The sequence below is a fragment of the Panthera leo genome (genome assembly GCF_018350215.1).
Source record: "Panthera leo isolate Ple1 chromosome E1 unlocalized genomic scaffold, P.leo_Ple1_pat1.1 chrE1_random_Un_scaffold_49, whole genome shotgun sequence".
NCBI classification, from domain to species: Eukaryota; Metazoa; Chordata; class Mammalia; order Carnivora; family Felidae; genus Panthera; species Panthera leo.
Window position 1 is genome coordinate 117,512 of NW_024962226.1, and position 27,976 is coordinate 145,487.

At 47.9% G+C, this 27,976-nt stretch overlaps 2 protein-coding genes and 2 long non-coding RNA genes across 7 annotated transcripts in view; 2 read left to right on the plus strand and 2 right to left on the minus strand.

The window, feature by feature from the left end:
- LOC122212750 (leucine-rich repeat-containing protein 37A3-like) overlaps positions 1-13,235 on the plus strand; it is a 48,100-nt gene extending 34,865 nt beyond the window's left edge. The window contains exons 6-14 of the mRNA XM_042926716.1: positions 1,023-1,141; positions 3,168-3,445; positions 3,713-3,882; positions 5,292-6,384; positions 6,767-6,871; positions 11,051-11,100; positions 12,647-12,701; positions 12,781-12,923; positions 13,025-13,235. Of these exons, the coding sequence (XP_042782650.1) occupies positions 1,023-1,141; positions 3,168-3,445; positions 3,713-3,882; positions 5,292-6,384; positions 6,767-6,871; positions 11,051-11,100; positions 12,647-12,701; positions 12,781-12,923; positions 13,025-13,127 (2,116 nt within the window). The 3' untranslated portion in view covers positions 13,128-13,235. The remainder of the gene's footprint in view (positions 1-1,022; positions 1,142-3,167; positions 3,446-3,712; positions 3,883-5,291; positions 6,385-6,766; positions 6,872-11,050; positions 11,101-12,646; positions 12,702-12,780; positions 12,924-13,024) is intronic.
- LOC122212754 lies at positions 1,710-27,898 on the minus strand. Its single transcript, XR_006199274.1, has 2 exons — positions 27,817-27,898; positions 1,710-2,372 (listed from the first exon to the last, which is right to left on the minus strand). It is a non-coding gene; the product is annotated as an uncharacterized LOC122212754 (long non-coding RNA).
- LOC122212760 lies at positions 16,605-26,446 on the minus strand. Of its 4 annotated transcripts, none has more exons than XR_006199283.1 (4): positions 26,432-26,446; positions 18,032-18,460; positions 16,817-17,010; positions 16,605-16,696 (listed from the first exon to the last, which is right to left on the minus strand). It is a non-coding gene; the product is annotated as an uncharacterized LOC122212760 (long non-coding RNA). The 4 variants fall into 4 exon arrangements; XR_006199281.1 differs by lacking the exon at positions 26,432-26,446 and adding an exon at positions 25,274-25,314; XR_006199280.1 differs by lacking the exon at positions 26,432-26,446 and adding an exon at positions 21,677-21,719.
- Positions 25,366-27,976, plus strand: part of LOC122212749 (pleckstrin homology domain-containing family M member 1-like) — a 50,782-nt gene continuing 48,171 nt past the window's right edge. Inside the window, exon 1 of the mRNA XM_042926706.1 lies at positions 25,366-25,511. The gene's annotated coding sequence lies outside the window, so the exon portion shown is untranslated. The remainder of the gene's footprint in view (positions 25,512-27,976) is intronic.

Below are 27,976 nucleotides of genomic sequence, written 5' to 3' on the forward strand. Positions count from 1 at the left end.
GTTGCTCTGTGTGTCATGTGTGGTTTTGTTCCTTTGGCTGCTTTTAAGATTTGCTCTTTATCACTGGCTTTGACCAGTTTGATTATCATGTGCCGTGGTGTAGTTTTATCCGTGTTTAATGGATTAAACTAAACATGTAGTTTAATCCATGTTGTGCTCAGATTTCATTGACCTTGCTGGATTTGTGAGTTTATAGGGTTTACTTATTTGGAAATGTGGGGGCTATTAGTTTTTCAAATTTTTTTTATATCTCCTCTCCTTCGTGGACTCTAAGTATACATATATTAGGCCACTTGAAGTTGTTGCACAATTCATTGAGTTAAGGAGAGGCATGGGGTTTTTTCCATATATGAAATACTGTTATAATAACTTTTTTAAATGTCCTTGTCTGCTAATTGTAGCATTTGTGTAGATTATGGATTAGTTTTTGATTGATTGCTTTTTAAAAAAAAAAATTAACATTTATTTATTTTTAAGACACAGAGAGTGATCAGGGAAGGGGTAGAGAGAGAGGAAGTTAAATCTGAAGCAGGTTCCAGGCTCCGAGCTCTCAGCACAGAGCCTGATGTGGGGCTCAAACCCATGAACCACGAGATTATGACCTGAGCCAAAGTTGATTGCTTTTTATCCTCAGTATGGGCCATATTTCAGATTTATTCAAACTCTTAGAAGTCTACCCTCTTTCTGTGTGCTCTCAACCCGAAGTGAGACTTTTGGCTTGGAAGGAGTTACCTGTGTATTAAACTACTGATCAGTGTCACCCAGTTCTAATCTCTATCTCATTCTAAGGGTACCATACCCCATGTCATCCTTACCTTTCCGTTGGGCACCTCTGTCCTTCTATCTGTGTATTTATAATATTCAAGAGCAGCAGTTGGCCAACTGGTCCCTACCCAACCATCCAGGCCATGTGCCTCAAGAATTCCTTTTTGCAAAGCCCTGTGATGACTTTGGCCCGCCTCTTCTACCTACTCGAGTAACTCCTTTACCACTAATTTAATTGTCTGTGTTTCCATTTATAGGATTTTACCTAGCCGTATGGCCTGCTGTCTCTGCCAATTTAAAAATACTATTGAGGTTGTCTGTAAGACCGTCAAGCTACATTGTGACAGTGCATGTCTGACAAATGGCACACGTTGTGGTAAGTCCTAATTGCCTGATGATAAATTTGTAAATTTTTATTTTATTTGTGGTTTAACTTTTATTTTTAATCAACAATGATAATTTTTTTTAATGTTTATTCATTTTTGAGAGAGAGAGCATTCACGTGCGTGAGCTGGGAGGGGGCAGAGAGTGAGTGAGGGGGACAGAGAATCCGAAGCAAGCTCTACACTGACAGCAGCAAGCCCCATGCGGGGCTGAACTGTGATATCATGACCTGAGCCAAAGGGATGCTTAACTGACTGGGCCACCCAGGCACCCTAACAATGGTAAATTTTTAAACTAATGATGTCATTGCATTATTTTTACTCATTCAGAGTTCAGATCCCTAAATTTCTAAGAACTATTCCTTTGTTAAAAGTCAGATTCTCAGTTACATTATTAAGTCAACTACCCCCAAATGAAAACCTGTTCACATAGTGCATCACAGCTTATAAGCTGATTTTACGTGCGTTAGGTCTCAGGTGCCCTTTGTCTTATAGGACAGGTGGAGATACCTTTTTGTTTATTTTGTTGTTTTTATAAGTGTGTAAGAGTACAAGTGATGCTGATTTCTGAAAAAGTTTTATTTGGAGCCTCTGTGTTTCTGTGCCCTAACCAGAAGCTGCTACCCAACCGTTCTAACGGATGAGAGGGCTCTTCTATCCTTGGGCTGTCCAACTCTTGTTCTGAATCTTAAGCTTTTCTATCCAAAACACGGGTGCTTTTAGGTATTTTTCTGTTCTTAGGTTTTATTGGCACTAACTTGGTGACTTCCAAAATGTGCTTTTGCACCTGGATAGCTTGAATATGGGTCCCTGTCAATGGTCTAGGGCACAGCATAAATTACACGTTGCTACTTCTATAAGTGGTGTTGCTTATTTTCCAAAACAGTGTTTTACCAATTATCTTACTCCCGTCTCCCTTAGAGGTGGGCAGAATAGGCATTTTTTTTTTTATCTCCTTTGACAGGCGAGGAAAAATGAGATCAGAGGTGCCTTAGCCTAGCACTCGAGTCTCCTCTCCCGTTTTGGGCGCTCCGCCAGCCCGCTGCTCCTCCTCTCTCGTGACCTTTATCACCTCCTCCTCCGACTCTCACCAGCACCACTAAAAATACTTTTAATTCTTCTGGAAAAACCCAGCTGCACAGTGCTGTTCAGTGTACACAAGCTGTACGCTTGACCTTCATGTAGTTGGAAGCTCTGGATGGTTCTCTCAGTAAAGCTAGAAATCTGGAAATGAAAGGAAATGAAAGCAAAGTAGGCATTTGACCAAAGTTTCTTTATCCCTTCTGCATTTTAAAACCTCAAGTATCATTCCGTTGATTTTTTTGAACGCCCCACAGTGGCATCTCTCTCATAGCTGGAAAATCTCTTAACCTATACCCCACATCTCTGCCCAAATTTAAGCAAAGAACCAGGGTGGACTTAGCGGGTCTTGTGTTTAGTTTTTTCTGTCTAGAGCTTATGTTACGGGAGGTGCGATATATGGGAGCAGGGACCAAGCAAAAGAATTGGTGGGTGGGCGGAGAGGGCGTGTCCAGATGAGGACCTGCTGGTGACGGGTGTTGTCCCGGGCATATGTGATGGTAGCAAGAACTCAAGCCCACTGAAGACGTAGAAGGAGGAAGACTCGCGCTCCCTCTGCCCCCGAAGCAGGACAGGGTGGGGTATGTGAATGCCAGGAGTCGCACTAGAGCTGCACACAGTTTAGCCGAGTATCTTCCGGCCTTGGCTTTTCTTGAGGCCTGGGCAATCGGCCCTTAGGGACCAATGGAATAACTCTAAATATACTTATTCACACTGTGGAATGTTCTGAGGAAATAGCTACTTTTTCAAAACACATCTTTTTGTCCTTTTGTTGTTGCCAATCGTGGGTCCAAGTTTGAGTTCGTCTCCTCTCTAAATGGCGCTCGAGTATTTGCTGATTCTTAATTTGCTTGACTGGGACGTATGACTGTGCATTGACAAAGAGCTGTGCTGTCAGTCTTTCATTATCAAAACTCATCTCTTCTTCTTCTTCGACAGATCAGGAAGTATACCTAAGGAAGGCAGAAGGATCATTCATGAAGGTATTGACAGCTCGAAAGAAGAGCGCCAGCACGGAGCTGACTATTGAGCCAGAGAAGGCGTCCTCAGACATAGATCGTGTCAGTTTGTCAGCCTTTATGAATGAGCAGCTAGACTTCAATGACGAAAGTGATGTCATTAGTGCACTGAATTACATATTGCCTTATTTCTCGGAGGGCAATCTAGAAGACGTAGAATCGACGCTGTTACCGTTCATTAAACTTCTGTTTTCAAATGTGCAAGAGGGAGACAAGCCCGTGGGTCACTCGATGAACGACACAGGGGACCCTTCTCTTAAACCTGGATCCAACAATTCAACTTACAAGAATAAACTGAGAAAACTCTACTTTCTGGAAAATTTGTTAGATGCAGAAATTCAGGAAAAAATTGATGACGTGAAAAAGAAAGAAAAAATGGCCATGCTTATACATTCCAGCCTTTTAGGTCCCAAGTTTAAACGTCAAATCTTTCCAAAGAAATTGGAAACTGCCCAACCGCAGGAGAAGAGCCTAGACGAGGTTGAGAGTGTGGGGAAAAAGTTCCTGAGAGTGAACAAGGTCATCAAGGGCCCAAAGGGCATACGGAAAAGGCACTTAAAAGAACTGAGACGTCAGAACATCCAGAGGAAACAGAGCGCCCAGCCATCTGTGGAGAACATGGCCAAGGAAAGAAGGCTCAGGACACCATCCCCAGCTTCATGGCGCACAGGCCCAGCAAATCAGTGGGAAGCTCCTTCAATACAGAGCCTTCGTTCATAGATGAGCACAAGGCAGCGGTCTCTTCTCTCATGAAGCAATACTTTTTGGACAGGCCTTCTGCCACCCCCGCTCCCAAGGAAAGAAGGCTCAGGACACCATCCCCAGGGGAGCTTCCCGTGGCGCACAGGCCCAGCAAATCAGTGGGAAGCTCCTTCAATACAGAGCCTTCGTTCATAGATGAGCACAAGGCAGCGGTCTCTTCTCTCATGAAGCAATACTTTTTGGACAGGCCTTCTGCCACCCCCGCTCCCAAGGAAAGAAGGCTCAGGACACCATCCCCAGGGGAGCTTCCCGTGGCGCACAGGCCCAGCAAATCAGTGGGAAGCTCCTTCAATACAGAGCCTTCGTTCATAGATGAGCACAAGGCAGCGGTCTCTTCTCTCATGAAGCAATACTTTTTGGACAGGCCTTCTGCCACCCCCGCTCCCAAGGAAAGAAGGCTCAGGACACCATCCCCAGGGGAGCTTCCCGTGGCGCACAGGCCCAGCAAATCAGTGGGAAGCTCCTTCAATACAGAGCCTTCGTTCATAGATGAGCACAAGGCAGCGGTCTCTTCTCTCATGAAGCAATACTTTTTGGACAGGCCTTCTGCCACCCCCGCTCCCAAGGAAAGAAGGCTCAGGACACCATCCCCAGGGGAGCTTCCCGTGGCGCACAGGCCCAGCAAATCAGTGGGAAGCTCCTTCAATACAGAGCCTTCGTTCATAGATGAGCACAAGGCAGCGGTCTCTTCTCTCATGAAGCAATACTTTTTGGACAGGCCTTCTGCCACCCCCGCTCCCAAGGAAAGAAGGCTCAGGACACCATCCCCAGGGGAGCTTCCCGTGGCGCACAGGCCCAGCAAATCAGTGGGAAGCTCCTTCAATACAGAGCCTTCGTTCATAGATGAGCACAAGGCAGCGGTCTCTTCTCTCATGAAGCAATACTTTTTGGACAGGCCTTCTGCCACCCCCGCTCCCAAGGAAAGAAGGCTCAGGACACCATCCCCAGGGGAGCTTCCCGTGGCGCACAGGCCCAGCAAATCAGTGGGAAGCTCCTTCAATACAGAGCCTTCGTTCATAGATGAGCACAAGGCAGCGGTCTCTTCTCTCATGAAGCAATACTTTTTGGACAGGCCTTCTGCCACCCCCGCTCCCAAGGAAAGAAGGCTCAGGACACCATCCCCAGGGGAGCTTCCCGTGGCGCACAGGCCCAGCAAATCAGTGGGAAGCTCCTTCAATACAGAGCCTTCGTTCATAGATGAGCACAAGGCAGCGGTCTCTTCTCTCATGAAGCAATACTTTTTGGACAGGCCTTCTGCCACCCCCGCTCCCAAGGAAAGAAGGCTCAGGAGACCATCCCCAGGGGAGCTTCCCGTGGCGCACAGGCCCAGCAAATCAGTGGGAAGCTCCTTCAATACAGAGCCTTCGTTCGTAGATGAGCACAAGGCAGCGGTCTCTTCTTTCCTGAAGCAATACTCTTTGGGCAGGCCTTCTGCCACCCCCGCTCCAAAATCCCCACCTGACGTGAAAAAAGAATCAAAAGACTTAACGTACACCATTTTTGTTTTAGAAGATGCAAATGCTAGAGTTAGAAATATGAAGGCTTTCAGACCAGCCTCACTCCCCAGAAAGACACACCGCTTTCATAAAAGTCGCTCCCGTGTGGTCCACAGAACACCCAAGGCCAAACTGAATCGAAAGTCCAGAAAGGAAAGTTCACTCAGTAATAGACAGCTGCTTGCAAAGAGGCCTCCATCCTCTGCAGTCAGGAGCCTCATAAATTCCCCTTCACGAGAGGATTTTTCATCTCCGGGAGAACTGAGTCCTCAGAAAAATCCTTTTCCAGAATTATTTGCTCCTTCAGGAACTTACAGAGAAAACACTACTGTAGAGAACACTACTGCTCAAAATGTTTCTGAAGAAAATATTTCTACAGGAAACACTACTATGCCAGAACAAACCCTCCCTGAATTCACAGACCGTAAGAATCTTTCCACTGCTAATTCTACTGTTACTGCAGACAACTCTATGCCGACCGTTAAACAAACCAATGATACACAACGGGAATACCACAATGCGGGCACTGGCTTGCCCCCAAAAGCCACAGGCTTCACTGTGTCAAAGCTCTCGTCCTCGGGTGATCTGTTTGAAATTCAGTTAAACCAGCAGCTACAGTCCCTCATCCCCAGCAATGATGTGAGAAGGCTCATTTCTCATGTTATCCGGACTTTGAAAATGGACTGCTCTGAGACCCAGGTGCAGCTGGCCTGTGCCAAGCTCATCTCCAGAACAGGCCTCCTGATGAAGCTTCTCAGCGAGCAGCAAGAAGTAAAGGTGTCCAAGGCAGAGTGGGATACGGACCTATGGAAAAATGAGAATTATATCAATGAGAGCACAGAAGTCCAGAGTGAACAGAGAGAGCAGGAGTCAAGGGAGGTGAGGATAAATCCCCAAATGTGGGGTCTCGACATTTAGGTGGTTTAGGACATGGACCCAAGCACAAGGACCGGGGGCTCCTAGTCCGGGTCTTGTCTTGGCCACATAATTTTGGCTAAGGCAGTGATCTGCCACTTTGCTCATTTAGGAAACAGTGCCGCTGTTCCCAGAGGAGACAAAAAGAGGACCTAACATACAAGATACATCAAGTCTTGAAGAAAATGCTAATGATTAAGATTACATATCACATTAGATTTGGTATATTCCTTAAGAACCTATAAGCGATTCATCGGAAAGAATGGGGTTTTAGAGTCGTTAAAGAATAGTTAACTTTCATCCTATCTCTGTTTTCTAAAAAAATTGTTCTTTCCCTTTTTTTTAGCTCACAAAAGAAGTTCCAGGCTATGGCTATAACAACAAACTCATCTTGGCAATATCTGTGACTGTAGTAGTGATGATTTTGATCATAGTGTTCTGTCTCATTGAGGTAAGGACAACAATTAATTCCGATTCCCAGACTATATTCCTTCTTTACAGTAGATTCAGAACCCACAAACTGAAAATCAAAGCCACTTTCCCACCTATCACGACGTGATATCCCTCTTCAGTCTGGAGGACTGAGATATGCTTTGTCCTTTTATTGCAAAGTATATTCCAGGGATTTTAAAAGGAACCCCACTGCCGGGAGACATCTGTGGATTGTAACCAAGATAACAAGCCATTAGCTTGTTCTGAGACATTAGGTCTAAGAAGGCCACAGTTGACATGATAGTAAAATTTCTTCAACTCAAAAAAATGATGTCGATTCGATGCACTCACCAGTCATCCTCCTACTACCACTGATTTCTTTCCTCGTTGGCTAAAATGATGAGAGAGAAATAGTCTTCACCCTCATGGAGCTATCAGTCATCTTGGAAGAAAGGGCATGGCTTAGAGATAAAAGTGTCATCTTGTTGATTAATTAGATGTGCCTACAGCTCTCTCCTCCACTTCGCAAGGCATTGTGTAAACAGGTTCAGTTAAAACCCTGCAGCTAAAATCCTGCATCAGGCTACTCAGAGCGTGTCATAATTACAGTTGCCTATTCCTGGAGCTTGCCTGTTTACCTTTTATTCAATTATGTATGAATTGAATATATATTCAATATATTTATTCAAATATACATATGCTTATTATATATCTATATCTATATCTATCTATCTATATATCTATATCTATATCTATATTGCCATCTGTCATGGCAACCCTCCATTTCAGCCAAAGCAGCCCCTCACCATCCCCTAGTCAGACCATGCCCATTCCTACTTTTGTTGGTGACTTTGCCCACTTGAAATTCCTTTATTTCACTCTGCTGGTGGAAGTCCCGTGAGCCTTCAAAAGCCAACTCGAGTTCATCTTTCTTCACAAAGCCTTCCCCGAATACTGTAATACTCCTGGACCTAGTCCTTCTGTGAGATTGTCACCATTTCTTAGGGTCTGCAGTGACGCATTCCCCTCCCCTGATAACAAAAATATGCTAAACAGTTTGTTAAAAGGCAGCTCCTCAAGAGAGAAATATCAGGGTCATGGATCAGAGCAGAGATATGTAAGGCTTCCTGGTCTATCAGACTTGAGTAAAACCTGACTGGATGTATTAACTGCTAAGGAGAAACATGTCTGTCTTCTGGAGGGTTGGTCAGTAGTAAAAGCATAGAAATGGTGAGGAAGAGACCAACATGGGCAGTGCCCACCTAGCCTTGCCTAAGAGTAGAGATGGCACCTCAGGCAGCAGATGAGAGTCAGGCCCACCAGCCGGGCTGTGCCCGCGGGGCAGATGGATGGATCTAGCTACCTCCGTCCTTTCCATGAAACACTGGATTCAGCTAATTACTTTTCTTCCACTTCTCTTCTCACCAAATAGCCTTCTGATTATACTTCAGTGTGCCACAGAGGCCTGTCTCCACAGGAGACAGGAGTCCCAATCATGTGGACACAGATGCCCTATCTGTGGAATGGGTGGAATGGATGTTTTCCTTATTGTCAAGTCATGACCTGACATTCTGATTTTGATCAATCCTGTGACATTGGTAAGGTGATATTGCCTCCATGCAGAAAGAAGTGCGTTCTCTCTTGATGAGATCAGAGTCTGATTTCTCAGCCTAAGAGCCTAGGAACTAGCGTGGGGTCAACTTACCATGACCTCTGGGAAGAGAAATCATTGGCCATTGTCCAGTCAGTACTCTGCATCTTGAGGTGGCCTGCAGCCTTTTGCTTTTGGGAAGTTCTATAAACTCCTATTGCTGTTTTAAATTCCTATGTGGTTTAACCTTGTGTTTATATTTTTTTATGTGGTTTCATTATTTCCTCTCCCTACTTAGATGATACACTTTTTGAGGTCAGAGACCATGCAGTTTTTTTCCTGTAGTGGACAATAATGATGTTCAAAGGAAGAGATGAGGCATTGTGTCAATTTCACAATGAGGAATAATGCAACGTAATATTTATGTGAAGTAGCCTACAGAGTCCAGCAATAGACAGATCCGTGGGTGACTAGGACTTTTAAAATGTTACCTTTTAGAGGCGCCTGGGTGGCTCAGTTGGTTAAGCGTCCTACTTTGGCTCAGGTCATAATTTCATGGTTCAGGAGTTCGAGCCCTGTGTTGGGCTCTGTGCTGACAGCTCAGAACCTGGAGCCTGCTCTGGATTCTGTGTGTGTGTCTCTCTCTCTTTGCCCCTCTCTCACTCTTACTCTCTCTCTCTGTCGCTCTCAAAAATAAATAAATAAACATTGAAATGTTACCTTTTAGTATTCAAATCAGTGGAAGAAAATAAATAAATGGTAATAGAACAACTGCTTAATTATTTGGGAGGAAAATAACAACAGATCCCTATTTCTCACCTTAAAAAAACATATTTCAGTACATGTAAAAAAAGAGAAACAGGAACCCATCAAAGTGCTAGAAGAAAACAGAATCAATACTTTTATAATCTTGTGGTGAGAAAAAGCTTTGTGACCTGATACCACATGCAGAAACATTTGATAGATTTGATCGTCTTGTCTGATTTCTGCTTGGAATAAACCAGACATCTGATTTAATCCCCACAGTCCTGTGAGGATGATATCACCATCCTTCTTTCCTACATAGAAGGGGATCAGCTTAAGGCCCCTGTGGCAAAACCCAAAGCAGAACCCAGCTGTGCCTGCAGTCAGCCTGTGCTCCTATCCCACTGTTCCGTCTCCTTCACGATAAAAACACTGACAAATATTTGAAACATTGAAATTCAGTGAAAGCCCTTGAAAGGATTAATATATTTCATATGAAGAGAGTTTTATAAATCAACAGGAAGAGGACAAACAATCCAGGGGATCAAGGGGGCAAGGACTACGATGAACAGGGGGTGTGGACAGTCCGTCACCATATCTGCCTCATGGCTTATGGGACATGGGCCTCGTTAACAAGGCCTTTTCGCCTCATGGTATAAAAATAGTCTCTGATATTTTCTTCTGTACTCTTATAATATTTGTTGTGATTTATTTATTTTTAATCTGTATGGAATCTGTCTGGTGTTTTGGTACGGTCGAGGTAGGGGATCTAACTTTTTTCCCTTGCATAAAGATCCAGTTACTTTAAAATCTTTTATTGAATGGTTCATTCTTTCTTCATGGATCCAAAATACTAGTGTTATCTGGACTCTATTCTATCAACCTGGTTTTCTTTTCCTGTATCAGTATCACGCTACATACTTAACTGCAGTTGCTCTGTAAGAACGTATTTTAACGTCTGCTCTGTGATCTTCTTCTTCATCCATTTTGTAGCTATGCTTGCACATTTTCTCTACCAAATGTCAGCTGGCCAGTTTTTGTTTGAAAAACTGTCTTGGGATTTGAATGGGATTGCCCCGAATTTGTAGGTTAATTTGAAGGGAACTGACATCTTTACACTATTCTCGGAAAATAGTGTCTCACATCACGTATTCGTTTCTTCTTAATGTCCTTCAGAAGAGCTTTAGTGTTTTCATCTCATAGGTCTTACCCATTCTTTGCTAAGTTTATTCCTAGGTACTTTATGCCTTTTTATTGATAATTGTAAATGGGATAATTCTTCCGTCTTTTGATTAATTATTTATGGAACATAGGAAAGTCATTGAGGTTTACATGTTGATCTCTTGATTTTATATATATCTAGCCATCTTGCTGAATTCTCATGTTTCTTCCAACAAAATTTTAGTTGATTCTCTTGGGCCTTTTAGTTTGTCTGTAATTTCATATGCAAATATGTCTTAGTTCTTCCTTTCCACGACTCCATTTTTCCCCAGTGCATCAGTTAGGACCTCCTCAACACCAATGAATAGCAGCAGTGATAACAGACATCCTACTCTTGTCCTTGATTTTAAAACAGTGCTGCTGTTTAGGTTTCTGGTAGACACTTTTCTTTTCCTCCTCCCAAGAATTTTTATTAGGAATTACCTGTTGAATGTTATCTGAGGCAGTCAGTAAAATGTATTACCAGCTGCACGCGAGTTAGGTGTTATTGAAGAGTCAAAGGACTATTCAACAAATTCCTGTCCTAGGAAAAGTTATCATCTCACTGGGTAGATAAGACCTAAAATGCAAAGGAATGAATAAAGATGTGGAGGGAGTGGTTATTGTGATGGGTAACTGTGATCATGTTTTCTTCCAAAACAGATTTATTCTCATAGAACAGCAGCCAAGGAAGGTAAAGAAGGAAGCTCAAGGTAAATATTAGTCTGGCAATCGTTAAAGTAGAATTTTAGAACTAGATTTTCAAACTCATCTATTTCAATCCCCTTGTTTTACAGCCAGGAAATCACCAAAGGCAGAAAGAATACATATTTGGCCTAATGCTTTGCCTGGATCCAGCAAAGTTAGCTGCCCAGCCAAACCCGAGTTAGAATGGGACTGGCACAGAGCACCTGCTCACTAGACCTTTAAAGAAAGATCGTGGGGGGACGGGGGTGGAAATGTTCAGACCCGTTCCCGCTGGCGGTGGGCATCAGGCCTGGCCACAGACCTTCTCAGAGGCTCTGGAGAAGGGATAGGGAGGGCCAAAAGTCGTGGGGTGAAGGGGCTAGTCTTCAAGCATGATGGAAGGTAGAATACATGAGTCCCTCCCGTAAAGTAGGGGGAAAACTTCCTTCTTCCTCCTTCTGGTTTTCGAGGCCCCGCTCTCCATTCCCTTTATCCAGACCCAATAGAATTTGAACTGGGAGAGACCTTAGATAATCATTTATCTCTTCCTTTTATAATAATGAGATGGAGAAGGAGAAAAGGAAGATATCTTGCCGGACGGTTGTATCACTAGTACCACTAGAACCAGAAAGAAGATGGTTCCTTTCCAGTTGGGCACGTCTCTGACTACACTGTTCTTGGGCTGTGAACTGCATTTTATGTCACAACTCAGTGCACACATACCGTATAGACATAAGTACCTTCTAAAACAAACTTACCATACACTCTGATTCTTTCTGTTCTGTTTTTTTTAAGTTTATTATTTATTTGGGGGGGAGGGTGGAGCAGAGAGAGAGAGAGAGAGAGAGAGAGAGAGAGAGAATCCCAAGCAGGTTCTACACTATCAGCACAGAGCCAGACACAGGGCTCGATGTCACAATCTGTGAGATCATCACTTGAGGCAAAATCGAGACTTGGGCTGCTCACCTGACTGAGCCACCCAGGTACCCCCTATTCCATTTGTATTCAAAAAGAGTATTTTGTGTTTTAGCGCTAGCCGTGTGTTTTCAGGTGATTTCACGACTCACTCACTCATCTGCCTGCAGTGTGAAAGTCAGTGAGCTAGATAACTGCTGGTTGGACTCAGGCATTCACTCGGTGCGATTCATCTTGTAAGGTAAAGCAGCTAGGAAAATAGAAACACCTCCCCACCCGCCAGCAAATGATGCCTGTGAGGCTAAGCCTGGCGGGGACTGATGTAAAATGCTTCTGGAGAGAGTTAGGTGCTTCTGCCGTGTGGTCACCCAGTTTGTTGACTGCACAAGGGCACTTGGCCAAGGGCCAGAAGGTGAGCAGGGTGAAAATCCTGCCTATACTTCATGTCAAGTTACATACAAAGGTCTCCCAGGGACACTGTGGGGCCATTATGGACAGACACAGGAAAATTCTGAAAGCCCAGCATGTATGGAATTATTTCTGAGATCCCAGGTCTGTGTTGATTTTGCTTGCTAATAAGACTGGAGAAATACATTGTGAGAGGCATGGAAAATGGTACGAATCACTAATTGTCTGTGTGTGTGTGTTTCCTTCAAGGGGCTTCTTTGGATCTCTGCTGCGTAAGAGATGCTCAGAGGAAAGTGACAATCAGGTAAATCTGAGGAGGATAAAGTACCGTGGCTGGAGAAGGCAGGGGAAACAGACCTAACGTTGTCCTTTCTGTTTTCTAGGAGGGCTTTTTCTGGAGAAGGCGGCCACTTTGGCTTAGGGACATGTACAGACCCCTCAATGCCACACGCAAGAAAAACATGGCACAGAAGCTACACGACAAGGATTCTTCTGATGAAGATGAGATTTTCAAGATGGAACTAGGGTACGTGATTGGGGAAGATTTTCTCTAAAACGAGGAAATTATGAAGAGTTGAATTGTTCCTTTCGAGAGTCAAAGCCTTGGCATTCTTCTCCTTTTCCCAGGGAGGCTGGCAAAGCCACAGCAGAGAAGACTCGGACCACAGATTCCACTACTGAAGAGCTGGGTGACGAGAGTGAGACAGCATGTGAGATTGTCACAGAGTGAACGCCGTCCTGCCTCAGGCCACCTACAAAGTTTACTTTCCGATACTGGCTTCTCAGCATTGCTTATAAAATACTTGTTTTTCTCATATTAAAATGTATAAATCCATAACCAATTCTAGCCACGTGGTAAGGAATTAAAACGTAAACGGTTAAATATTTATCTACAGACAACAGGGGCCACAGGCGAGAGAAGCAGGACTGAAGCCAGAGTCCCTCGTGGTAGCCAGTATTTCCACAAGACACAGTATGGGCAAAGTAGGGTGAACGGGGCATCTTTCCGTCATTTCCCTGATACGGTCAGTCTCTGGAAACTGGAAAACGTATCTTCAAGGGGCTTAGACTATTAAGTTAATTAACAGCCTATTCTGGTGCTCTCTCCCCTGGCTCACCAAATACCAGTTATTCACAACGCGCTTGACCCCCTGCCCATAGAGGATCATCTCTCTCTGGCCCCTCTGTGAGGTCTTTGGGGTTGCCAGAATATTTGGATCGCTGAGCCGACCTCCACTGTAGGGCTGAGGCCTGTCTTTCTTCCCAAGAGCTCAAACTCAGACACAAAATGTGTAGTTGGAAGTAGGGTGTTCCTCAACCTTACAAGCTAGTAGATAATTCCCATTGGGTTTTTTTGTTTGTTTTCTTTAAAAAAAAAAAAAAAAAAGTCCCCACCCTCAGAGAGCTAGCAGGGAGATGCTGGAGGGTTAAAGAATGTGTGAGAGCAGTAATTACCCAGGACTGCCCTGCTCAGGCCTTTATTTCAGAAAACTTATTGGTGGGGGCACTTACTGTTCACCTGTACCCCACTAGCCTCTGCTGACCCCACTGAGGGTCGGATGCGTGCGGCTGGGCTCTCTCCAGTTCAGCCCAGCACCACACCTACCACTGCTTTCCTACCCAGCTCAGATCAGGGCTGCACGATTCCAAGAGATAATGCAGCACAACGTGCAGAAGACGCAAACATCCCTCCACTTCTGCAGAGGAGGGCGTTAACCAGTCACATTTAGGATGTTGGGAGGAGTCGGGGTGCCTGGGTGGCTCAGTCCAGTGAGCATCCGACTTTGGCTCAGGTCGTGACCTCATGGTGTGGGAGTTTGAGCCCTGCATTGGGCTCTCTGCTGTCAGCACAGAGCCCACTTCAGATCCTCTGTCTCCCTTTCTCTCTGTCCCTCCCCCCAGCTCACACACTGTCTCTCAAAAATAGATAAACATTAAAAATAATGAAGTCATCTATGCTTTCTGAGTACATGAATGACAGGTTTTAGAAAAAGGACGTCAGAGTCAAAATACAGTAGTGAATAAAAGAAATCCTGAATTAACAAGGTTTGATAATCTCTTTTCTTAATGTCTGTTTATTTTGAAAGAGAGCAAGGGGGGAGGGGCAGAGAGAGAGGGAGAGAAAGAGTCCCAAGCGGGCTGTGTGCTCAGTGTGGAACCCGATGCGAGGGACTCGATCTTACGACCGTGAGATCACAGCCTGAGCTGAAGTCAAGAGTCGGATGCTTAACCGACTGAGCCGCCCAGGCGCCCCTGACAATCTCTTTAAATGCCCCCAAATAAATGCTGGTGGCTTAGCGATAGGTGATGGAATATGGCACCAACCGCTGGCCACCAACAGAGTCCCCCGAGGGGACAGTAGGACTGGGGCACAGCCCAGCAGGTTTGGCAGGGTTGGTAGGAACGGTTCCAAGCGGGGTGATTGGCCCATCAGTGCCTCTTCGGCTTTATTAGTTTGCTGCTGCTGGGCAAGGACACCTGTTCTCCTGGTGCCTGCTCCCGTTCCCCCAGCGTTTTAGTGAGAACGGCCACCAAGTGTCTGTCTCTGTGTGGTGACTTCAGTGAGCCAACAAATAACTGTGTTGAAAGCACAAGACTAGAGAGTAACAGTAATCGGAAGCGGCAGCAGCACGTAGTTTACTATTTGCTTACTTGGTGTCAAGGCCTGGGTTGGGTGTTTTGCAGTCTTAATTTAGCCCAACAGTCCGTGAAAACATACTTTATTATCCCCATCTGGCAGATAAGGGGACAGGGCTTAAAGGATGTAGGTACCCTGTTCAGGTGCCCAAGGCCGCAAATCCAAAACTGCCAGGTAGGGGTTTAATCCAGGCCTGTTAACTCCAAAGCCTGCTGACGGTTATACTGCCCTGCTGCAGGGTGCAGGGGTACAGAGACGTCTAAGCCATGGTTACCATCAAAGAATCAATAATTATAACGATGAGGATGGTGGCCGCTACTGTTTGTTGAGCACCTGCTTTGAGCCAGGCGCAGTACTAGGCCCTTTAGTCACTCTTAGGTCACAAGGGCAGAAACTCCTCATGCCAGCTCAAACTCCTTCATGAGCTGGGTGGAGCGGGGGCCGGTGGTGACTTTTTGAAGAAGAGAGGTGGACACAGAGACAGAGCTGACGAGAAACCAAGAAGACCCATCTGTGCATAGTTGGGCTTCCCGAAGTGTGGGCCGGGATTCCAGGCAACTCCATTCTCCTATTTTGGAATATTTCCATTAGCTCAAATGTGGTTCATAAAGTGAAGCTTAGAAAATGTTGTTTCTATAACACGACCTCAAATTTGCACAATACTTATCAGTCTCAAATGCTACCTTGCCGTATTTCTTTTAATTTTTTTAATGTTTATTTTTGAGAGAGAGGGAGAGAGAGAGACAGAGCATGCGGGCAGAGAGAGAGGGAGACACAGAATATGAAGCAGGCTCCAGGCTCTGAGCTGTCAGCACAGAGCCCGATGCGGGTCTCGAACCCATGAACCAACCACGAGATTATGACCCTCTCTGCCACCCCTCCACTCGCACTCTATGTCTCTGTCTCTTTCTCTCTCCAAAATAAACATTTAAAAAAATTTTTTAAAAACAACAATAAACATTTATTCCTCAAAAAACATCTTTTTTAATGTTTATTTTGAAGAGAGAACAAGAGAGAGAGGGAGACACAGAATCTGAAGCAGGCTCCAGGCTCTGAGCTGTCAGCACAGAGCCCAATGCGGGGCCCGAAGCCATGAATGGTGAGACCATGACCTGAGCCAAAGTCAGACGCTCAACCAACTGAGCCACCCAGGCGCAATACCCATCCCCAACCCTCCCCTCCCTCCCACCCCCCATCAACCCTCAGTTTTGTGAACATATTTTAAAACTACCATAGCCAGGAAAACAAACCATTCTAGATATTTCAAACACACACACACACACAAAGGTCATACAAGCAATTGGTGCTCACCACTGGTGGGGCTCGCGGTGGTGAAGGTCAGGGCCAGGGGGGAATCGCACCACTAGCTCTCAGGTTACTTTACCACAGTTGCTCTCCATAGATTCAAAGCTGCTGCTGCCACTCGGTCAGGAAACTTCGGGAAGCCGCTGCCGGGGTCACTACAGCCCCATGGCCCCAAGCCTGACTGGTGGGGAGTATGGACTCCAACATTCGGCCCGCATGTCTGCTGCTACAGAGGAGAAAAGCATGGCTTCCACCTCCTTCCACCTCCGCCTTCCAAATTTCACACAGGTACGCTTTATTGGCACAATTCTGCTGTCGAGGGAATCTGTCAACGATGGTTCGTGGGTTTCCAGGACCTGCAAAGAAGGGGCTAGAAATGGGTGTCAAGAGCCAACCAACATCATCCAGCAAACCCCTCCTGATGGGTGGGTGTTCAAAGGCTTTGTAAAAGGGGGGTGGTGTCCACGTGGAGTAACCTGGTGGTCGTGTTCCTAAGTCAGAAACCCTGAAAGGTGTCATTCTAGCTGGGCAGCAGGTGAGGCGCTAGATGCTGACGACATACACTCAACCCCAGAGGTGACTGGAGAAGCGCCTGGCGTTGATTCTTAGTTTCATCTCTGGAACGTTCTCACTGGAATTAAAGCTGGATGGACTATTGGCAATGCAGTATCTGAGAAAACATAGCCCCCATTCAAAAGGGCTGCCAGAGAAAAGATCTCCACAGGGAAACATGATTTCTCAAAATACAGCCTTTGGACCTCTATACGCAAACATCCCTGGGATGCTTACTTAAAAAGCTGATCCTGAAAATAATTTAATTTCAAAGGCTGTTGGGGCACCTGGGTGGTTCAGTCAGTTGAGCGACCGACTTCGGCTCAGGTCATGATCTCACGGTTCTTGGGTTTGAGCCCCACGTCGGGCTCTGTGCTGACAGCGCGGAGCCTGGAGCCCGCTTTGGAGTCTGTGTCTAACTCGCTCTCTGCCCCTCCCCCACCCCCCTGCTTGCACCCTGCCTCTCTCTCAAAAATAAATATTAAAAATAAAAAAATTAAAAGGCTGATCCTGCACACCTCCCCTGATGAAAACAAACAAAAGCAGACACTACTTAAAGTAATCCAGACAGATTTCAGTCAGTAACATAGTATTGCAGTGCCGTAGGGGAAAGGGTTCATCGTGAGCAGGCACCCGACTGGGATTATTACAGAGGTGATGGGGTATTTCACAGGGAGAATGAGGGACTAGGGAAGGGAATGAGTGGGGGGCTCTATGATCAGAAGTGAAAGATGACAAAAAGCAGGAAGGCGACGCTGGCCCATATGAGACCCATCTGGCTTTGCTGACACTTCTCAAAGTTAAGCTCCTGCCCTCTCACAGAAGCTGGGAGACAGGGGCCCGATCTTCAGGCATTGGCTGGACTCAGCAGCCAATCCTTTAGACAGCCAGGAGTTTTGCAGGCAGGCACTTTAAGGGAGGCTAGGGTCCTACTAGGGATGCGGCCACGAGCTGCCAGCAACCACGTCCGTGTTTGTTCGCCTTCACAGGCCAAGCAAGGTCGAATCAAGAAGAGGGCTCGGAGGAGCCTGGCGAGCATTTGGAGAAAGAATCTGTCACCCTCCGAACCCACATGCCCACCCCTCCTGAGCCCATCCCCCAAACAGAGGGACCACTTTGACAGGCCTTTTTATGCTCACCAAACGACTGAAGTAGGACAAGGCGGACGGGGAGGTGGGGGAAGCAGAGGTTCTCCGGCTTCTTCAGGGCTGGAGGTCGGCAGGGATTTGGGGGTGGGAGACGAAGGGCAGAGCAGATTGAGGATGACCAGGAGGCTCAACTGGATTCTTAACCTGGGAGTCCCGACTGGTCATGCTGGCCGGCTCCTGCCCCCACGGAGGTCAGGGCCTCTCAGTCCTGAGGACCACCAGGCACGACCAGCTCTGGCTCCTGTGGTCCTGGTGGGGGTATGTTGTTGAGACCTGGGGGATGGCGTGGAGCACCAGCTGGGGGGCGGGAGCACACTCATTCAAGAAGAAGAAAAGTCCCGAGGCCCAGAGCAGAGGCAGGAATGGTGCTTAGGCTGCGTGTGTTTCCAGGGCAGCGGCAGAGAGCGGTCTGGCGCCACACTGTGGAGGAAATGAAGATTTCAACGGTACAAAGGCCTCGTCTGGATGAGGGCTACACCCCAGGGTGGTAGAGCAGGAAAACAGAAGGAGCCTGGCTCCCTGACATAAGAGCCACCGAACCAGCCCCAGATCCAGTACTTAACCGGATTATCATATGAGAGATCAAGAAGCTGCCTCTTAAAAAAATTTCTTTTCAATGTTTACTTATTTTTGAGAGACAGAGACAGAGCATGAGCAGGGGAGGGGCAGAGAGAGAGGGAGACACAGAATGTGAAGCAGGCTCCAGGCTCCGAGCCGTCCGCACACATCCCGACGTGGGGCTCGAACCCATGAACGGCAAGATCGTGACCTGAGCCAAAGTCAGACACCTGACCGACTGAGCCACCCGGGTGCCCCCAAGAAGCTGTTTTTTAATTTAACCCACTGTTGGGGCGCCTGGATGGCTCAGTCGGTTAGGTGTCCGACTTCGGCTCAGGTCAGGATCTCACCGTTCGTGGGTTCAAGCCCCACATCGGGCTCTGTGCTGACGGCTCGGAGCCTGGAGCCCGCTTCAGACTTTGTGTCTCCCTCTGCCCTTCCCCCACTCAATCTCTGTCTCTGTCTCAAAAATAAATAAACATTTAAAAACAAAGGAATTAAAGGGCGCCTGGGTGGCTCAGTCGGTTAAGCATCCAACTTCAGCTCAGGTCACGATCTCGGGGTTCGTGAGTTTGAGTCCCACATCGGGTTCTGTGCTGTCAGCCTGTCAGCACAGAGCCCGCTTTGGATCCTCTGCCCCACTCTCTCTGCCCCTCCCCCGCTTGCACTCTCCCCCCCGCCCCCCGAAAAAAAGGATTAAAAAAAAAGAATTAAAAAAAATCACTTAACCACTGTTGTGTTGGGTCTCTACTGCAGCAGCTGAACCTGTACGTAACCTGATAACGGAGGGAATCCATGTATCTGTTATCTTTTGCCACAACAGTGCTAACTAATAGACCATCCTCAAAACTCAGAGGAGGCTGGGAAACCGATTCTCACAGGTTGGCCGTTACCGCTGTACTTTAATGCCCTGCTGGCTGGATCGGCGCTGCTTCTCACTGCTGGTCTTTTCTCCCTGTGTTGCTGCCGGGACCCAGGCTGAAGAGGCAGCGGCTACCCAAGAGAAGCGTAAGAGAGCAAGCAAAAGAGCCATCGGGCCTCTTCGAGCCTAAGCACGGAACCAGCCCCAAGCCCCAAGCCAGGGGATGGGAAAGTACACTGTGGCCACGAGGAGACACAGCAGGAGCGGGGATGCGGGGAGGGCCCATAATTCTCTCTCCCAGAATGTGACAGAGTCCTGGGTCAGAGGCTACAACACGGTGGCCCTGCTCTTCTAGGCGTCACCTACGAATGGCGCAGAGTGAAAGACAGCGTCCGTCCATGTGAAGACTCAACCGCAGTTCTCTATTAGGTCAGGAGCCCTGACAAGACAAGAATCACATCTCCTTCCTCTTCCCAACGCCTAGGGCCAGGCCCTGCCCTCAGGGCTGACTCAGGGAGATTACTGGGTGAATCTGAGACCATTTCTTCACTCTCTGCGTAGGATTCCTTATGTGATACAGACTGACCTCCTAAAGGTCAGCACACAGTGCTAGGGGTTTGCCCGCAAAGCTGCAAAGGGACTGTGCCATTGGGAACTGAGATGTGTACCGAGGTCTGTCTACACCGCATCCTGGATCCACTGCCTGCCAGAGGGACCTCCAGAAGAAAGGACTTCCACAAGTTAAATATCGCAGACTTCACACTCCAAAGGAGAACCGTTTGAAGAGAGCCATGGTTAACCCTGAGGAATGCCACCATCACCACAGAATTCCAGGCACCGGGCATGTGGGTAGAAAGCATATTTTAGGGCAGTGACTCATGGTAAGTCGTTTCCTCCAGTCCCTAAAACGGGCTATTCAATGTCAAGCTGTCTCAGGCTCAGGCTGATAACAGGGCAGCCATAGGGGACCTAGTGGGAGCTGCGTTGTCACGGTCCAAGTCTGTACGCACCGCTTGTATAACCTGCCCAAGTTCACAAAGACAGGATATCAGTCGCCGCTCTTTATGCTCCCAGTGAAAGAAATCCAACTAAAATATGCTTAAGCCAAAAATGTCATACGGTGTATCGGCTCACATAACCGGGAAGCCTAAGATCTTCAAGCTGGCCGCATCTAGCGCTCAAACGTCATTCTCTCCCCAACTATCCCTCAGTTGTGCTTTCCTCCATGACGGCTTCAGGCTTCAGGATGGATGCCCCAAGACTGCAAAGATAGTCGTTAGTAACTCCAACTCTCCACTGAGGTTGAGCAAGCCTCATAAAGGAAAGCCAGTCTTCAAAAAGCCTCTGATTGGTCTGCTTGGACCCTGTATCTGGCAGGAGGAGACCCTGATTGGCCAGCCATGGTCAGCGTGCACCTGCAAGGTGGGCCTTAAACCAGTACTTAAGTCTCTGCTAGGGCACAGGAACTGAATAGAAAGTCAAGAGAGGGGGTTGTCTCACGGCAAGTTGAGGGGGCGAGGTGACAAATGGAAGACCAGACATTGAGGCTAGATTGAACTAACCCTAAGCCTAAACTTTGAACAGGCTTTCACACGTTCATAGATGCTATTGTGAGTAAAACACAAATTCACTTAAGAGCAGGAGTGCCTTCATAGTAACTTTTGGTCTTTCTGTATTTTTTGTCCCAATTAATAGATATCGAAAGGATCCCTACGATCACGAGCAGGTCCGAAGACCATTCTATTTTTTAATATTAGAAAGGGATTCTTAACTGCAGATTAAGAGAGAGAGTAAAGAAAGCAAGAAGAGAAGGGAGCCAGGAAAACCCCAGCCCAGGAAGCAGCGAAGGAAGGTTCCAGGACAGCAGCGTATGACAGGTCAAGGAGGTAGCCGAGGGAAACGGCACTAACTGTCATGCCAGAGCACTGGAGCGGAGTGGAGGAGTGATCGTGGCGGGCAGCACAGAAAGAGAAGGAGAAGAAATTAAACCCCGGGGGGTCAGGGGACAGAAACGAGTGCCATCGGACTACATGAGCAAGCTCTGCGGTGAACAATGCTTACCTAGTCACAATTCTGCAACCACTATCAATCATGGGGCAAGAGTGACAAAACTAAACCCCAAGAATGGAATGGGTGGGGGGTGTTAAAGACCTAACTCCTTGCCTGTGTTGCTAGGAAGTCCACAGATAGTGTCTAAAATGGATGAATCAGAGCACCTGGGTGGCTCAGTCGGTTGAGCGTCTGACGTCAGCTCAGGTCACGATTTCACGGTTCGTGGGTTCGAGCCCCGCATCGGACTTTGTGTTGACAGCGCAGAGCCTGCTTGGGATTCTCTCTCTCCTTCTCTCTCTTTCAAAAAAAAAAAAAAAAATTAAAAAACTCTTTTAAATGGAAGAATTAAGAGCTAGAAACACAAGATAGGTGGAGATAAGCACCAGAAGATCCAGCGAGAGGTAAGGAGGACCGAGGACTGGCGAGCTGGCCCAGGAGGGTGGGGATGGTCGAGGCAAGAAGCTGCTGCGGGTCATTCTGTTTCCTCACCACTTCATTTCGTACTATTTGAACTGTAAACTATGTGTGATAACATTTGGGAGGCTTAAAGAGTCCATTCTTTTGTCAACGGCACCTCAAAGCTGTATTTGTGTCCAACTTTATTGAGATAGAATTGACACATAATTTTTACGAACCCTTTAAATCCATTTTTTAAAGAGAGTGGGAAGAACCAGCTTCCTGCAACAGAAGCCATGAGAACATTACCTATTCCGGTTTCAAAAGAAATGGTGGCATTAGTTCTGCTTAGATGATTTCGGTCAGAGACCAAGTAAGCATACATCTGGGGTTCAAACAAGAGAGGCTCTCACTCCAGTGCTCAAAGACCAGTTAGAAAACGGAGATCTGACTGAACTGGGTAGGTACGAATTAGCCAAAACTGTAACAATAATAATAATAATAATAATAATAATAATATAGCTAGTTATCCTCAAGTGCTTACTTCAGACCAGAAACCGTCCTGAGGATATTATCTTATTTAATCCTCGTGGCAACTGATATTTTCCCCAATTTACAGATGAGGAACTGAGGCTCAGATAGTTTGGGGAACTTCCCGGAAGTCACACACTCTGGCCCCTCTGCCTGAGGCGGAGGGGCCTCAGCGTGTTGTGATTTACTTCTCTTTTCTAACCACCAATCAAACTTAGAAGTTTCTATCTCTGGTGCCATCTCGAGGGGCCTATGAAAACCACTGACTGTGGCAGTGGTCTCAGGCCCACACTTGCTGGGTTGTGCTGGGCCCTGCGCTGTCTTAGGGAAGGCCTAGAAAACAGTATGGGGTAGAGCCGGTATTCAAACCTAAGCATTCCCGGCTCCAAAGCCCGCTTGCTCGGCCACTGAATTATGCTAGTTCTCCAGCTAGAATCAGAGCTGGGTGAGGATCCCACCTGTAGTAATTATGAGTTGTATGGCCTTGGGCCCCCAAGTTCCTTAACCTCTCTTAAGCCTGTTTTATCATCTATGCCATGGGGATAACAATGGTGCTTACCTTCAGGGTGGTTGCTAAGGATAAATCAAAATTCCTATCTGGCAAATAGGAGCCTCTATTTTCCACACCTGTTAAATGCCTTGCCCTTCAGCTCCTAGGTTAAGGAGAGATTCTCACATTTTCTCACCCTTCAGATCCACGGGTGGTAGGGCAAGAGACAGAAAAGGTTTGGGTCAAGGCTAAATACTTGGACCTCATCCCAGAGTGACTCTCCAGGGCAGGGGCGGGGTTCAGGAATCTACACCTTAGACCCCCGAGAAATTCAGATGCCTGCAGTCCTCCTGCCTGGCTTTGAATGACTATGCGTAGTGCTTGAAATCTGACAGACCAGTGCCTTTGTGAGCGTCTGAGCCCTTCCTGCACTGGCCTCCAGCTGTGTCTGTGCCTCCTCCCTTTCCCCATTGCCCAATCTGTCTTTATCTCCCCCTTCCATTCTAAGCCCCCTCCCCTTACTCTAGCCTTACTTCCTAGCTTCCTCTCCACCTCTCCGTGCACCCTCCCCTGAGCTCAGTCTGCATTCCTACCCACCGGCCGTTTCTCTACCAGTCTCTTCGCAGGCATTGCCCTTTCCTGTGTCCACCCGGAAGGCTCAGATAAAAGTTGCTTCCGCCAGGATAACCTTCAAGGCCTCTTCTCTGGCACCATGGCACTTTGCACGTACCTTTATTATTGCTCAAATAACAGGGTAATGGGAGATTTTTTTTTCCGGCCTCAGATTACCTGGTGGACTCGTGGCCCACGAATGGTGGAAATGTGCGCCAGAGTAAGATGGAGAGAGGAGGACAAGCCCGTAGACTTTGCAGAGGGGCCGAGAGGCCTGAGAAGTAAGAGAAGACCAGGAGACAGGGGCTCCTGAAAAGATAGATAAGAGATTACCATGCGGGGTTCCCACAGCTTTTGCAGACAGCGGCTGCGCAAAAATTCATTGGAAGAACTGAGGAATGTTGCTGGCTCCATCTGGGGGAGGGCATGCTTGTATCAAGACACTGATGCTCTTGATGTGCTATAATTATAACCAGAAACACTATCCTTTTGCCCAGGAAACTGGATTTCCCAGTAAATTCCTTACTTTCCAAGTTGTTTAACGCTAAGATAATGCTTTGCTTCTGTGTCCTTATTTATTTATCTTTAACGTTTATTTACTTTGGAGAGGGAGAGCACAAGCGAGGGAGGGGCAGAGAGAGAGAGAGAGAGAGAGAGAGAGAGAGAGAGAGAGAATCCCAAGCAGGCTCTGCACGGTCAGCGCAGAGCCCAATGCAGGGCTGGAACTCACAACTGTGAGATTGTGACCTGAGCCAAAGTCAGACACTTAACCGACCGAGCCACCCAGGCATCCCTCCGTGTCCTTATTTCTAACTTTCTGTTCAACTGTTAACCATACTAAATGTACTCAGATTCATCTAGTCTAAAATCGAGGAGAGGTGGTTCTCGCTCCTAGAGAGAGAATTATTGAAGAGGCAGCCCGCACACACTCAGGTGCCACATCTCCAACAGCTGGTTTTATAAATGGAAACAGGCACTGGGACCCCTTCTTCTCCCCTTCCCAGAAAGGCTGATGGAGAGCCTGGCCCAGATCAGTGGAGCTTTCTTCCAAGAACTGTCCCGTTCCCAGACCAGCCCTGTAGACACCCCCAAAGTCCCCCTGGACCTGCAGGTAGCAGTACCTCTCCACCCCAGTACTCACCCCACACTCAGGCCCTCAGATCCCACTTGACCTAAGCCTGCAGGTATGAAGTGTCCAAAGCACAAGACATCTGTCCCCACCCCCACCAACACACACTCTTGACCTTTTGTTCTGAGTCCATGTGAAAGAGAAATGTCAACTCTACCAAGTAAAGGAAACAAACAACTTCCTGGCTAGATGAGAATAACCAGAACCTTAAGCTTCATGCCTGGGGGCTGACGGGTACCTAAAGGTGCTCCCTTGGTGATAGGGGTGATCAAAACCTGTATGCTTTTCCTGAGAACCACCAGGCGGGAAGCACCAACTGCACTGATGCCCTCAGGGAGGCAAAACTAGGGTAGACGTTATTGTTCCGATTTTACAAGTGGGAACCTTCCGGGCAGGAGGCCAACAGACAGCCTCAACGGTAGATAGTGCTGTGCCCAGGCAAGGTCGTGAACCCAGAAGGCGGCCGGGATCTAGCGAGACGCAGACACTGCTGGGGGCGGGCAGTAGGACACGTTCCGCCCGACACTGGTGGGCTAGCCTGGTGGCCTCGCCTCTTCGTGCGCATCTCGGGTCGCAGAGTCCCCAGCCTCCCAGATCACTCACCTGCTCTGGGGCTGGGAACTTGGGCTTTCCTGAGCGCTGGCCCCGCCCCGAGGCTCCGCCGGCCCTGCGCTTGGCTCCGCGGTCCGGGGGCGGGGCCGGACGCCGAACCAACGTGATGGCGTCAGGCGCCGCGAGCGCCGTTTCCTGTTGTCCCTGGCCGGGAGGCCGCAGCGCCTGGTCTGAGGCTTAGGGGCTGCAGTGGCCAGGAGTGCCCCGCGCCCCCTCCCCGCTCCCTCTGGTGAGTTAGGGGTCAGAGGGCGAGGAGGGTGAGGAGGGGACGGCGGGGCCGAGACGAGAACGGGCGATGGGTCACCAGCCCTGTCCGTGATCGCAAACCCTTGGTTGCTTTGAAACTGTCCTGCTTCAGACAGAGCCTTTTCCCTTCCCGGCCTGAGCCCCGCACCCTACCCCACTCGGACCCGAGCCTTCAGCCCAAACAGCCAGTGCTGACCGACCCGTCCCCTTCCTCTTCTCCACCCGTGACCCGAGCCCAGCCCTTACCCTCACCCCTTCACCACTGGTCTTGCGTAAGTGCAGCCACACTCGACCCCACGGTAGCCCACTTCCAACCCCTAGGACAGCCACTTCCCTCCGCCTCCCTCTAACGCATCTCCTTCTCACCCCTCAACCCCTTTGGCAATCCCAGTGCTCCACGCAAACCTCCTCGAGCCCCCCCTCCCCCTCCCCGTCTTTCTGGCTTACCCCCTTTCAGGCTCAGCTTTCTTATCCCAGCCCCCCTGCTCAGCCCCCCAAGGTCTGCTCAGCCAAAACACCCACCTCCCCCCACTCATTTAATACCTACCACTACAGTAGATGCCCTATTGCGCTTACCGCCCTCTTCTTGATAACTCTGATCTCAGCCCTATCTCAAGTCTTGTATGTATCTTCTTGTCCTCACCCACTCAACCCCTAACTTCCAAGCCCACCACATACTTTTCTTTCCATCCCCAGCCAGCCTGAGGACACTTCATTCCTGAGTCTTTGCTAAACCACCCCCCAACTCTTGCTGCCCTAGTTCCCACCACCCCTACCCAATCTTGTTAGATTGACGTCTTCCTATCCCCATTTCAACTCTTCATCCCAGCTCTGTGCCCATTCTTCCCTTGATGTGGTCCCCATTTGATCTGAGAACCTAGTGCAGTCCCCTGCCAACCCCACCTGCTTTCTCAGAGCCAGGCACTTGCCGAACACCTCAATTGAGGCAGGGCCTCAGATGGTAAGTAAGTGTGGAGGAGTAGAGATCCTTCTCCCGTGGGTCAAGTGCTTTTCCTGGATGTCAGGCCCCCTGTACCTGTCCTTAAGGATTGTATTCCTGGCATCCATATTACATTACTCGCGTTGGCTGCTGGAATGATAGGTATCATCCAAATACCTGGAAGGTGAGGGAGCTACTCATTCAGCTGGGGCAGTGGAAGCTTATCACTTCCTTTTGGGTGATGATCTGGAGAAACTCAAGCGGTTCCACTGTGTGGGGTTGGCTGTGGTCACAGAATCATGTCCATGTGTATTGCCCTGCCGCTCAGAAAGGACCCTCACCCAGTGCTCCTCCTGGCCAGAACTGGTTGTAGATTAGTCCCGCTACCGAATGTGCCAGAGGTGACGTTACATGTTGTGAAGAGTAGAGATGAGTGGATCCTGGGGACGCCGAGGCCTCCGTGGAGGCTGTTGAATTGCTTCCTCTTTTTGCAGGTGCTGGATCATTGAGTTTTGACCATTTTGATTACCCATGAACACAGAGAGTCAAGTTATCTCAGAGTAGCTAGACATTCTTGAGGCACCCAGGCTCCATGGTTAACATTTATAATCTCCTGGGATTTGGGGGTGCACATCCCCTCTAAGTTCTGGTGACCAAACTCCAAAGGATTGGCCATTTGACAGCCATTGTAAAGGACCCCAAAGAAGACCCCTTGTCTTTGCTTGCATTTATAGTCTCACGCCTTTGAGAATCGGATGTCCTTTTACCTTCAATATCCCCTTCCGTTAAGGTGTGATCTCTGAAGGGTTTCAGCCTGTTGGCAGCTTGGTGTAATGGAAGGAGTTCCGCAGTGACCCCACCACTGAGAAGTTGTATACCTCAACTTCTTACAGTCTGAAACGGTCTGAGCCTTTTTATTTTACTCATCTGTTCATTCAGCAAGTATTTTGTGAGCACCACTGTGTGCCGTGCACTGTTTGAAGCATTAGAAAGACAATGGTGAATGAGTCAGGCAAAGGTCCTGCTTTCATTCACTCAGAGTTTGGTCCTTGCCAGAATCTTAAGGGATCTGGGACAAGAATATGGGAGAGATGGGTGTTGTTGGATGGAAGGAGGGAGGGAGGAAAGAAAGATACCCAGTGTTCCTAGACCTCACATTTCTGGCCTCACCCACTAGCCTTTGGACTGGGAATCACGAGCTAGAAGTTGCTTGCCCTCCAGCTGATATTCAGTTGCTTTGTCGCCCTACCCACCCCCCCCCCCACACCCATCCCACCCCCCACAGGGCTCTTGTCTAGAAATCCAACTTTCTTCAGGTAGAAGGAGGTGCTGTTTACTCAGCACTCACATGTCTGAAGTATCAGCTGTCTTTCTGAATCAGAAGATAACTTTGTCATTTGTTTCCAGCTGAAAACCCTGACTCATCACCTGGTACAGCAGCTGGAGGGCTTAAACACCGGCCTGTTGTCGTGCATAGCCAGGTGCAGGATCGGAGTCAGGCCGTAGAG